This window comes from Nannospalax galili, unplaced genomic scaffold (assembly GCF_000622305.1).
Source record: "Nannospalax galili isolate Female #2095 unplaced genomic scaffold, S.galili_v1.0 scaffold318, whole genome shotgun sequence".
In the NCBI taxonomy this organism is placed as follows: domain Eukaryota; kingdom Metazoa; phylum Chordata; class Mammalia; order Rodentia; family Spalacidae; genus Nannospalax; species Nannospalax galili.
The window spans coordinates 3,978,056-3,991,691 of NW_008341889.1; the positions used below are offsets into that span (position 1 = coordinate 3,978,056).

A 13,636-nucleotide genomic window follows, 5' to 3' on the forward strand; every position below is an offset into this window, starting at 1 on the left:
CTGACTGTGCAATGACAGTGGAACACTGAGTGTGTGCAATGATAGCGGAGAGCTGACTGTGCAATGACAGTGGAACACTGAGTGTGTGCAATGATAGCGGAGAGCTGACTGTGCAATGACAGTGGAACACTGAGTGTGTGCAATGATAGCGGAGAGCTGACTGTGCAATGACAGTGGAACACTGAGTGTGTGCAATGATAGCGGAGAGCTGACTGTGCAATGACAGTGGAACACTGAGTGTGTGCAATGATAGCGGAGAGCTGACTGTGCAATGACAGTGGAACACTGAGTGTGTGCAATGATAGCGGAGAGCTGACTGTGCAATGACAGTGGAACACTGAGTGTGTGCAATGATAGCGGAGAGCTGACTGTGCAATGACAGTGGAACACTGAGTGTGTGCAATGATAGCGGAGAGCTGACTGTGCAATGACAGTGGAACACTGAGTGTGTGCAATGATAGCGGAGAGCTGACTGTGCAATGACAGTGGAACACTGAGTGTGTGCAATGATAGCGGAGAGCTGACTGTGCAATGACAGTGGAACACTGAGTGTGTGCAATGATAGCGGAGAGCTGACTGTGCAATGACAGTGGAACACTGAGTGTGTGCAATGATAGCGGAGAGCTGACTGTGCAATGACAGTGGAACACTGAGTGTGTGCAATGATAGCGGAGAGCTGACTGTGCAATGACAGTGGAACACTGAGTGTGTGCAATGATAGCGGAGAGCTGACTGTGCAATGACAGTGGAACACTGAGTGTGTGCAATGATAGCGGAGAGCTGACTGTGCAATGACAGTGGAACACTGAGTGTGTGCAATGATAGCGGAGAGCTGACTGTGCAATGACAGTGGAACACTGAGTGTGTGCAATGATAGCGGAGAGCTGACTGTGCAATGACAGTGGAACACTGAGTGTGTGCAATGATAGCGGAGAGCTGACTGTGCAATGACAGTGGAACACTGAGTGTGTGCAATGATAGCGGAGAGCTGACTGTGCAATGACAGTGGAACACTGAGTGTGTGCAATGATAGCGGAGAGCTGACTGTGCAATGACAGTGGAACACTGAGTGTGTGCAATGATAGCGGAGAGCTGACTGTGCAATGACAGTGGAACACTGAGTGTGTGCAATGATAGCGGAGAGCTGACTGTGCAATGACAGTGGAACACTGAGTGTGTGCAATGATAGCGGAGAGCTGACTGTGCAATGACAGTGGAACACTGAGTGTGTGCAATGATAGCGGAGAGCTGACTGTGCAATGACAGTGGAACACTGAGTGTGTGCAATGACGGCAGTGTGCTCAGTGTGTGCGATGACGGCAGTGTGCTGAACGTGTGCAGTGACGGCGGTGTGCTGAGTGTGTGCAATGATAGCGGTGTGCTGACTGTGCAATGACAGTGGTACACTGAGTGTGTGCAATGACAGCGATGTGCTGAGTGTGTGTGTGAGACAATGATAACGCTGTGCTGAGTGTGCAATGACAGTGGTGGAGGCTTCATGGGCGTCTACCTGAAAATACATCAAAGCTCTTCTACTTTAAATATATTCAAGATTTCTGCATGTCAATTATATCGCAATGAAATGGATAATTAGTATCTACACACATAAAGTGCCCCACCCAGACCATGTCACCCCTGTCATTCTCTCACTGTGAATTTCATGTTTATAGTGCCTTCTCTCTGGGAAGGGGCCCTCACCTCAGAGCAGGTTCAGTCCCTTCCCATGAACTCTCTTGATGTTTTGTCTGTTCCTACATGGCAGTGTGATCATTTTGTAAATGCCTTCCTCTCTCACTAAGCTGTGGAATCCTGAAGGCAAACTCTACTGAAAGCTGTGCTCAATGCCTGGAGTCGCCTGTGGTACAAAACAGGCAGTAAGTAGGTGTAAAGGAAATGAATAACATCAGCTATAGACACAACTATATCTCTTTTAAATATTACTCTTAATTTTGAAATAATTTATCCTGTATATTACAAGATATTCTGGTTTCTCCTCAGAGCATATAAATCATTTTCTTTTTACTGAATATTATATAAAGATATATGCATATGCTTTTACTATATATGCTAATTTTATATACTATTGTATTGTAATGGACAATATTCTATTATAAGCAACTTTTATGTGTTCTAAAAACAGAGACACAGCAGGTATCAGTTCAATCTCTGATAAAGCACTCTATAACATAAACTTACTCTTATGGCAGGCAATTGCAACACAAACTGCTACAGCTATAGTTCTTATAAGAAAGGAATTAATCTCCCAAAAATAAGTCTCGAGCCTAAACATGAATGTCACATAAACCTGGCCATTGTATTGCAAACCCAGAATTCTTCTTCCTGAGTTCTTCTTGGGCAAATAGAATGTTCTGGCTATAAGACTGGGTTGGGATTCGGGAGTTAGCATGGCAGGAGTCTAAAACAATAGTTTTAGTTCTTGGAATGAAAATGAGAAAGACACAATTTAGTCAACTGCTATTTTAGTACAATGACTATTAAAATAATTATCTGAAAATAGTTATTCTTTAACTTCATAATGACCTTTATCATTTCTAAAAGCATTTTCACAAATAATTCATTCAATTTTTGCAACAATTTGTGAAATGAATTCTTTCCCATCTCACAGATTCCAAGTATCACACAGTCAGGAAACAAAAGATTAAAACCCAAACCCCAGATCCTCTAGTGCCAGGTTTTATGCCCCTTTTTTGTGTCATATGGCTTGTCAGTATTGCATTACCACCAAAAAAATAAAGCCCTAAGTGTAGCAAACTTTTTTATTCCAATTTCCCTTTCAACTTCTTTCAAAAACCTCCAATCCTTCTTTTAGAGTCCACATTGTTAGGTCCATAGGGATCATCAGTGTTTCTGCCAAGCTTGGAGATAAAGCTAACCTCTGCCTTGGCAGTTCCACTCAAAGGGCCGTATGAGGAGCAGCATGGTGCTCCTCCAGAAACTGCTGCTTAAACACATTATCCAGAAACTTCAACTCTTCTCTTCAGAAGTATCTTTGCCATCTTAGCGTAAGCCATGTCAAAATGGGGAAACCTTGAGTCAGACAGTACAACTGGTGTCCTAGGATCCCTCGGCAATCCTTGTGGGCCAATTAACCGTAGCAAGAGTTTAGAAAAGCATGGAGTTGTAAAACTCAAGCAAACAACATTTTTTAAAATTAAGCAGAATTTAATGAGGTTTTGTAATATTTGGTCATTTAAATTGTACAGCTCAATGGTTTCTAGCATATTTGAAGATAAGTGCAACTCTTACTACAGTTAGTGTGAATACATTTCTATCATCCCATATAAAAACTAGCAATCCTTTAGTTGCCACCATTCTTTCTCTATCGCTTCGTCCAATCTACCTACTAATGACTGTTCTGTCTATTTTACTATTTTAGACACTTCATGTGACCGTATGTAAACTCTTATGATGAAATGGTTTTCCCTTCTTTTGGTTCTTTCTACCAAATCTAGTATCTAGTTCTGCTGTCTTTTGTAAGTACAAATATAACCAGATCCTTCCTCGAACTGTAACCCATGACCAATCACAGTGATTGTCAAACATTTTCATGGCAAATAAGCACAATCCTCCCTCCACATCCACAGAGTCACAAACCATTGATAGCTAGTATTTGGAGCAAAAAGAAACTGTATCTTCCCTGAAAAGATACAGGCTTTATTTTCTTATCATTATTCCCTAAACAGAACAATAGAACAACTACGCACTTAGCACAGCATTGTGTTAGGCATTATAAGTAACCTAGAGGTGACTTTAAGTACATAAGAAGATGTACATAACTTGTATACAAATTAGTAATTTCATATAGGCACTTAGGTAACTGTGGATTTTAGTATTTTAAGGAAATCTTGGAAACAATAACCCATAGATACCAAGAGATTACAGTGTTGCTTTCAAATACATATCATAAAATATCTAATATCCACAAATAAATAAGACTTTTATCTTACTATAATTAACTTACCTTATAAGTTTTAAATGTATGAATTTCATAAGCCAATCAGTGAGAAAGTAATAGAGTACCTTGATGAAAATTAACATTTTTAAATCATTAAAATTGAATTATATCATCAATATCCTATTTGTTTCCTATTTTATTTTGAAGAATCCCAATTAGTGGCTACTAATGGCAATTGTTTTTTCCAGCATTCCACCTTCCAAAAGGCAATTGTTCATTTAAATTGAGATATAAAAATGCAAACAAATGAATAAATAGCTAACTCATATAATTTGATTGTTGATGTCTGCCCATTAAAATTTGGTGTGTATTTTAGAGCGTATCTTGAAGGTTTCTTTTTTCTAAATGAAAGACAGACAGACAAGGAACTTCCTCCTCCAAGCCATGGTTCTGTGGAACCCAGTTTAAAAACCAAAGACCTAGCTACTGAAGCCCTTCGTATGACATGCAGGGTCCAGTGGCAAGTGGACTGTATCCATCCAGCTGCACTTGGCACTGTTGCCAAATTTTCACCCAGTTCTTAAGCCCACTTCCATGTTTCATGGAGTTTTTGACTCTTGCACTTGCTTCTGCCCTCAACCTGGGTTTCTATTCACAGCACTCCAAGAGTTCAAATGTTAAATAGCTCCCCCGTGGAGCCATCTGTACTGTGTCAAAGCACCTTGTATATTCCTCTCAGCACGTATGTCCCAAGTGATAAATATCTTTTCCTCGCAACTGTGAGCACCCACAAATAAAGGACTGATTTCACTGTCCTTGGGTTTTCAGAGACTCTCAAAGTGCTCACATTTAGTCATTACTTTAATTATAGTCCATTAATTGGTATTAATAATAATAGCAGTCAAGTGGTTATAGTGGCTAAAACAGCAGATTTTTCCAAGGGAAGCCACAAATAATGTCTCCACTGATTTGACACTTTAGATTAGGTTAGTGCAAGGAATAAATCACCATTATACACCACATCGATTTTAATTTTTACTTCCTTTTTCTTGAAAAATGGCATCACCCACCAACAAAGGAGAACAGGATCACCAGCAGCACAATGAGGGCACAGATGCACGGGATGAGGACCAGCAAGAGGAAGCGCAGCAGGTCAGTAGTCACCAGCTTCTGAGAGCAGCCTTCACCCACAGTACTGCCTTCAGCCCTCAAGACCTAATGGAAGAGGCAGAAATGAAACATTCTTTTAATATGACACGGCCACTCGATGGCTGGTATGAAATTTTAGATTACAGCTATCCATTCAGGGTAGCAGCGTTCTTAAGGGATTTCACTGTGTGTATTTGAGGGCATGAAATAAGGTTAGTCACCAAATCACAATAACAAATTAAGCAAAAAACTGCATACACATATAAAAAATCCTCCTCCTCCTCCTCCTCCTCCTCCTCCTCCTCCTCTTCTTCTTCTTCTTCCTCTTCTCCTTCTTCTTCTTCCAGATAGGGTCTCATGTAACCCTGGCTGCCCTCAGACTCACTATATAACCAAAGATGACCTTAAATTTTTGATCCTCTTGCCTCTACCTCCTGAATGCTAGGATTACAGGTGTACATTGACACACTCAGTTTATACAATCCTGGGGCTCAAACCCAGGGCTTTGTGTATACTAGGCAAGCACTCTACCAGCTGAAAACACCTTTTCTTCTTACTCTTCTGTTATCTACTTCTGAAACATTTCTCAGTATATAAACTTTTAGTGCTGTTCCTTCCAGCTTGATTTTTTAATGCATTTATCAGTTTGGAAGCATTCCAAAGCATGAATTACCATGGCAAGAATTCCCCCTGATGCTGATGTAAGCAGAGACAGGGCTGTCTGATACAGTGATAATATTTGGGTGAGTAGGTGTGGATGGGGCATTAACCAGACCTCATTCTTATTTGTCTCTGTTTCAACCCAAGTCTGAATCTGATAAAATGAGAGGCAGGCAGATCTCTGTGAGTTCAAGGCCAGCCTGGTCTACATAGTGAGTTCCAGGACAGCTGGGGCTACAGGGAGACCCTGTCTCAAAAAGACCAAAAAAAAAAAAAGTTTTCAGATACTAATAATTCAGCAAGATTAACTAGTACTGACCATGCATTTGGTAAGAAGTCTAACAGTGAGAGAGCCTGTGTGCCAGTTAAACCTGAGCAACTCCAAGGACACCCTCTGCTGCTCACAAGTCCTCTGTAACCCGTCCATGTGAGAAGATACCGCAGTGACAGATCAGACAAAGTTCTTGTCAGCAAATGCTTTAAATTGTTCTAAGTTCAAGCTCCTGTCTGGGAATTTGTTTATTACAAATGGCTTGCTGAAGGCAGGCACTTTTTCAACAGAAGCTGATGTTACTGAAAGTGCTTGCAGTCATTACAAGCAGCTCTCCCATCCCTGATGCAAGCGCAGCTCATGATTTTTGGACCTTTGACTCTACATCTGCTCTTCTGACAATTTCAGAGCTTGGCCTTTAACCTCTGTGCAACTGAACCTTTCTTGAGTCCTGAACTTCCTTTCAAGTTTTGTTGCAGATTTCCAATTCCTGGTCGTGAGCAGCATCTCTTTTCAACAACCCAAACCCCAAATTACAAAGTCCCTGCTCATTTCCATGACATACAAAGGAATTAAAAAGGCAAATTTGATCTTTTCTCCTGAGCTGCTAGACACATTGATACTGCTCCATTTCTGCTTCGTTCCCCACTGTCAGAATCAATTCTCATTCATTAACGCGCACAGCAAGCACTGCTCACCACAGTGCAATGACATCTACAGCAATCTTAAGAATTCTCCATGAAAAACACTGCTTGAAAGAACATGTGATGTTAACTGGAAAGGGGCTTCATTTGCTAGACTCATGTGTCTACTGACCCAACCCTCTGTGCCTGGTTTAAGCTACCAGCCAGTGTAAGACCATTCCATCAGTTGGCAATTGATTGATTCTCAAGAAGTTAGAGCAGTGACATAATAAAATAGAAGGTCTGAAACAACACGTGAGTCATAGTTCCATTCTTGGACAGGTGGTACCCTTTCAGGCTTGTGATGACATTTATCTGTACAAGTCTGCAGGCCAATGGAGGTAGTGACAGAATCACTGTTTTCAGTTATTGAATGCCTGCTAATTATAATATTCACATATAACAATGATTTCAAACCAATGATCTCTCCAAAGCTCACCTTACAGCAAAAGATAAGAGCCATGAGTTGAGGCGCTAAAGAGCCACAGGAAGTCACAGGAAAGGTATACAATTTCTCAGGGGAAGGTCATAAGGAAAGCAGCACTTGAACAAGTATAATCCCAAGAAAAGTACCCCTGAAAGGTTATGTTAGAGGAAAAAGGGATTGAAAACTACATCCAAAGAGGAAGAGGATCGTAAACTTCCTTAGCCCATCCCGTGGTCATGTTTCCTTATTAATGTAGTCACAGGGGCATTACAGGGATCATTGACTCAGTTGACCAAGTCCACAGTGGCACCTTGCTGCTCACAGTGATGTAGCAGGATGCGCCCCTCCACAAAGAAAGAGTTGGGGATGGGGGCAGTGCTAGAAGCTCATGACATACAAACTGTATCAGAAGTACCTGAAACTAAACTCAAGATTAGTACAAATATTTTCAGCAGACAGTAGGAAATTGATTGCTTTGTTTAAGGCAGGGAAAGAAGAAATGCTTAAAGAAACTCAGTGCTTTTCTGCTTTGCTGCATAACTTTCTTCCTGGGTGTCGGAGACTGTTGTTGTAAACTATGGATCAGCCAGGGTCTATGAGGCTTCTCTAAACACTGTGTAACTCAGACCTCACAGGAGAATAACGACGCTGCAGGAGATAAACTTCTAGGAGTGCTCTTAAGCTTTGTTTCAGCAGTGTGTGACACATGCCAGAAATCCAGATGCAGTAGAAAGGACACCCCCACACATGCAAAAACATACACCACACACACACACACACACACACACACACACACACACACACACATACACACACACACAAATAGAGGAAGAAAAGCTTAAGTCTGTGATTATTTTTTGTGTTGTTTTATTTTTTAGACTTTTTTGACACAGTGTTTCCCTATAGCCCCACCTGGCCTGAAACTATGTAGAGCAGACTCTCCTACCTCTGCCTCCAGAGTGCTGGGATTAAAGGTGTGCATCACCATGCCCAGCCCAGTCCCTGGTTATTTTTATCCATCTTCAAGCCTATATATATTTCCCACTCCAACTACGACTGTATTTCTCTCCTCCAATCCAAAATTCTCTGAGTTGTTGGTATCAATTATCTTTCTTAACTTACTGCCTACTCACTATAATGGCCAATACAATCTGGGACCTAGTTTTGTACTCCCCAAAGACAGTTTTTCTTTTGGTCACCAATCATCTCATGGTTCTGGATCCAGGTAGCATTCTAACTGTGACAGTATCTCAGTGCCATCTGAGAAGCCAGACTCAGCCACTCAGCCATGAAGCACTTTCTTCCTTTGACTTCTCTTTCTCTGCCTTATGTTTCCCAGTTCTATGCTGGGTTACTGTCTGGGAGTCTTTTGGGCCACCCTGGCCAACAACTCAAAGGAGGGTATCTCCTGTCTGGCATTGTTTCTTGTTATGTAGCCTTTAGCTGTACACATGAACTCTTGAAGAATTATACTGATCACTTTAATCTTTGGTTATACTTTCCTTTTGGGTGTTTAATACCATGCAGTTGGCCCAGATAAATCAATCTATTTTTATTCTTAAAGCCGTTTGAAGATCTGTTCCTCAGGGGTCACATAGGCTTGGGAGGAGCCCCTGGCTCCTTTCTTTCACCAGTTCCATCTATTTGAAGATAAGTCAAAGGTCTTACTCAACCGTGGCTGGCTTCATTTGGAAGCATGGAGGAAATGTTTCCTGTGTTGACCCTCCTCTTTGTAGACTGGACACTGGTTCAAGTCCATCTGGTGGGGTCTCCTCGGCCTCCTTGATCAAGAGGACATGTGACCCACCACAATTACAGGACATTTTGGGAGATGCTCATAGTCCCCTGAAACTAGTCGACCTAGGAGGGCAAGGAGTTAAAACTGTCCTTTATGTCCCTCTGACCAAATTAGTATAGGTCTCAAAGTATGTCTGTTCATTTTTAACACTCAATTGCTCATAAATTAATACCCTAGGATCTCAGTATCTTGACCTAATGATATTCTTTTCTCTCTGTCTCTTTCTTCTCTTTCATTGTGGTCCCCTCTGTTTTTTTTTTTTAAACTAGGTAGGCATTATGTATCTCACATTGTCTAACTCTTCGACCATGATTTCCCCATTTTCCCCATTTCTCCCTTAATAATACCCTTCTCCTATGGTCTCTCCTCTCTTGAGCTCCTTCTTTCCCTTTATCCCCAAGGTTCCTTGTATAACCCTCCCTCCCCCCCATTAAAATAACCCCATTATTGTCCATATCTCCCTTGTTAACAACTGTTTCTACCATTCTTCTTTCAGCTTCTTTCTTTTCCTTTACCTCCTTGGTTCCTTTTCATTAGCCTGAGAACCCTACATTTTGACTAGACCAAAGTTTAATCGCTATCGAGAACAAGAACTATATTTCACAGCTGCCTGTGTGCCTGTGCAAAATTGTGCGGGTAAGTTCTTTATTGTGAGATGAAACTAAAAGTGCCAAATGTGACCTGCAGAAAGTGTCATTAAGGGGAGTGTGATAGTCAGTTTTAACTTTGAGCTTTATGCAGTCTGTGATTACCTGGGAAAAGTCTCAATGATAAATTGTCTGGATCAGGTTGGCTTCTGCAAATGTCTTTGGTGGATTCTCTTAATTATGTTTAATTGATGTGGGAAGATCCAACCTAAAAGTGGGCAGCACCATTCCTTAGGTTTGGGTACTGAACTGTGTGAGTAGAGGAAGTAAGCTGAGCAATAGGCATACATGCATTCGTGTCTCTCTCTGTTGGTGACTGTGGGTGTGACTACCTGATTCAAATAGCTTTGACTTCCCCAATAATTATGGACTGCAATGTAAAATTGTGAGCTAAAATGAACCTTTTCTCCCCTAAGTTGCCTTTTATCTGGGTATTCTATCACAGCAATAGAAATTAAACTAGGTCAGGGAAGGTATTGTCCCTTTAGGTCTTATTAGCTTTCCTGATGGCTGCTGGAATAAGGTTGCAATAGTGCTTCTTGCAGGCCAGGTACCCCTACAAGTGCTTGCATGCAGAAGTACTCAGCCTTCACAGCAGCTCTGCTTGGTAGATATTGTGATACTCAATGACAGTGAATACTTTGGTCTTCTTTGTGATTAAAGATCAGTCAAGGTAATATACAATAACGGCAGTCTAAATCTATAATCAGTCACCTGACTTCCTTCTAAAACTTAGTATATGATGAGATCTCTCGCTTTGACCTAGAATATGCTTGTCACCCTCTGGCTCTGTCCCCATGAGGGCAGACTAAGCTCCCACCTACTCAGTCACATAGCTCTGACTCTAGATGTCCCAAACACGACTGGGTCCACACCTATACCTCTCAACATAATAGTTTTGAAATCAACTAATCCTCAGTATGTCTGCTCCTGGAGGACAAAAAAAAAGTGTCTCCTGAGCCTCCATGTCTCTGACCTCCTCCAAGGCCAGACAGAGAATAATGGAGGATGAAAACCACTGTACCTGGACAAGAGACACATTTTAGAAACTTCCTGTTTAAAGAATTTCTCAATTTCTTTTCACATTCCAATTTCAAGTTTATCTGTAAAACAACTTTTAATGTAATTCTCTAATAACATCTAATTATCTGGAATCTTTAATTATAGAACTTTTTCTGTCTTTTGGAGAAATTGAAAAACCATAAGAAAATTATCAAGAATTATATTTGTGAGGGACTGGGGATTTAGCTCAGTGGTGGAGTGCTTACCTAGCAAGTGCAAGGCCCTTGGTTAGGTCCTCAGCTCTGGGAAACAACAGCAACAAAGAAGAATCACATTTGTTAAATACTACCAAAGAATGGCGGAATTCTTGGAAACGTGAAATCTTTGTTTCTTTAGCTTAAAATGTTAAGCCCTGAGAATGACATGAAAAACCTGACTGCAATTGTCCATTTTTAAAATGCAATTGTTACTCTGTTTGCTAAGATAGCATAAGAAATGTCTTCATAAGTAAAAGTGAAAGAAATTCAGATTTAACAAATCAACCTAATTCTAAAGCTTATTCCCTGATCATTCGAAGGTGTTGCTAAGTATGTGTCATCCTTAGCCTATAATATCCTGAAAGTGTTCATATTTACCCACACACATTGTCTATGAAGAGACATCACCATGCTATGCCTTATGGTACAGCATCAAATATACAGATATTTTGATAATGTTATATCAAATAGGATTTGTCTAAATTAGTACCAAACATTAGGCATATGAACCATTACTGTCAACAGGATATTTTTAGTGTGAACATTAATTTTACCTGCAAAATGTGACACTATACTACAGATTTCATTTAATTCCCAAATTACTATATTCCTAAACACACTGTGAAATTAGATGGACAGAACAGTGCATCCACAAAGTCTGTGAATTTTAGATGTGCAGCCATCCCTAGCCAGAAGTTATCTAATTCCTTTAGCTATCTGGTGGATTTAGTCAAAATTCTTTATTGCTTCAAAGTTTACCATTTTTAATATTCATTGTTAGTCAATGCCTAGTTAACATATCAAAATGTTTCAGGTTGGCTTCTGGGAATATCTTAAATAAAATATTTAAATATTTTATTATTTTTATTTTATGTGTATGAGTGTATTGCCTGCATGTAAGTGCACTCATATCATGCAATGCCCACAGAGGTTAGAAGAGAGCATTGGATCCCTTAGAACCAGAGCTACAGATGGTTGTTAGCTGATATGCGGGTGCTGGGAACCAAACCCAGGTCCTCTTCAAGAGCAGCCAGTGCTCTTAACCACTCATCCATCCCTCTAGCCCCATCAAAATGTTCTTAAGCCATAAAGAGAAGAGGAGATTGTATGTGAAATTATGGCAGAAAAGAATGACTCTACCAAAAAAGATTGGGTTATGCTATAAAACACAATTAAAAAGAAAAATTCATCCAAATTTTTGTTTATGAAAAGCTTAGCCCCTTAGTTCTTGTGGTAGGAAGATGATGAACTGCAAATACATCCATACTCTGCTGGTTCAGCAAAGCAGGGAACAGCCTGCGAGGACAATGAGGTCACTCCTACTCCTGTGGCCTAGACAGGACACAGAAGCTCCTGGAAACTCTGTAGGGATATCACACTGTCACAGTCAGTGCCCTCAGAGGCCTGGGCAGAGCAGACACCAATCTCCACTTGCTGCTGGACACGAGGGTAGGAACATTTTCCTACATATACACCATCTCAAAATGTGCTTTTGTTTTTTTCAGTAGTAGAGATGGGATTTCTCCAATTCTTCTTCACTCTCTGTCCACCAAGCACCAAGACAACTGTTAACCCTGCATTGAAACTGAAAAGTCGCCAGTGCTGGATGCTTCTGACTTTGTTCTCAATCAATCATGAAAGTATTCCTTATATAAAAGTAGATTTATTGAATAATAGATCAATAACTTAGGTACTTCTCAAAACAACAACCATCTGTCAGTTCTCTATAATACTGCCTCTCCACCAATAAACAAAATGCTTCCAAAGTCATCTATAAGTGAATTACTCTAAACACAAGTGTCTTTTGTTGTGCTGTTTGTTTTGAATGTCCTAAGAGGCAGAAAGAATGAGCATCTGGTTTTCAGTAAGTTGTTTCATCCCATTTTCTGGCATTTAATGAAGCATACAGAGTTCAAATAATTCATGCCCTCTCTCAGAATGAAATTACTCAGTTCACACCAGAACACATGGTTTTGCAAACCAACCCTGTCCACATTTACCCCTTTGAAAATTACCTCAACAACACCACATAGTCATCTCCCAAGTCTCATATTCACACACCCCAGGATGGTTATTTAATCTGAAGACTAAATACCAACACAATGTTTATTTTGTCCAGGAGACTAGATAATAATTATCTGATACCCAGACAGCATGTCACATTCATGTTCCTGTTTTCAGGGTGGTTCAGCTCAAGTCTGAATTATGAGAGAATAAACTGGAATGTTTCAAAGGCAACTTGTGCAATATTGTCTCCACCACTGGAAGTTGAGTTGACCTTATAAAGTCATCCCCTCTTCCTAACCCTATGCCTAAATCTGCAAATAAGGGACCAGAAAAATAAATGCCTTGACCCAGCCACAAATATGCAAAAAATAAAATGAAATTAGTAAGGAAAAATGTGACAAAAAGGAGGGTTTTTTTCTTACAGTTCACAAAGTTGAATCCTGATTTCTCTCTGGTTCAAGTGGTTGAGCGTTTGCTCCATTCAGTTCCCCAGAGGAAAGTTATCTTTATTCAAATGAGATTTCTTTAGATGCAGCGGGATAATCTTTAAACTCTGTTTCCTTCAGAGCAAGGTGGGAGAATCACATTCTGTAATAGTTACAAATATGATCTTGAAAAGAAACAAGAGACTCTCCTTATCTTGACCAGGAGGATAAACAAAATCCTTCCTCCTTCTTGGAGATGGCTTTGCCCTCAATCTCAAAGATGTCAATGCTATCATTTTATGAAAAACACAGTCTTGACAGTGATAAAAGGTTTTCCTTGAAGACAGAAACAGTATCAGAACTCTTTCTGCACATATTGGAAGGTACAAATAAT

The 13,636-nt window shown here is 40.4% G+C and overlaps 1 protein-coding gene across 4 annotated transcripts in view; it reads right to left on the reverse strand.

The window, feature by feature from the left end:
- The window catches only part of Corin (corin, serine peptidase), a 277,674-nt gene that overhangs the window by 239,798 nt on the left and 24,240 nt on the right, over positions 1-13,636 (reverse strand). For all 4 annotated transcript variants that reach the window (XM_029565706.1, XM_029565707.1, XM_029565705.1 and 1 more), the window contains exon 2: positions 4,987-5,131. In XM_029565706.1, coding sequence (XP_029421566.1) covers positions 4,987-5,131 — 145 coding nt within the window. The remainder of the gene's footprint in view (positions 1-4,986; positions 5,132-13,636) is intronic.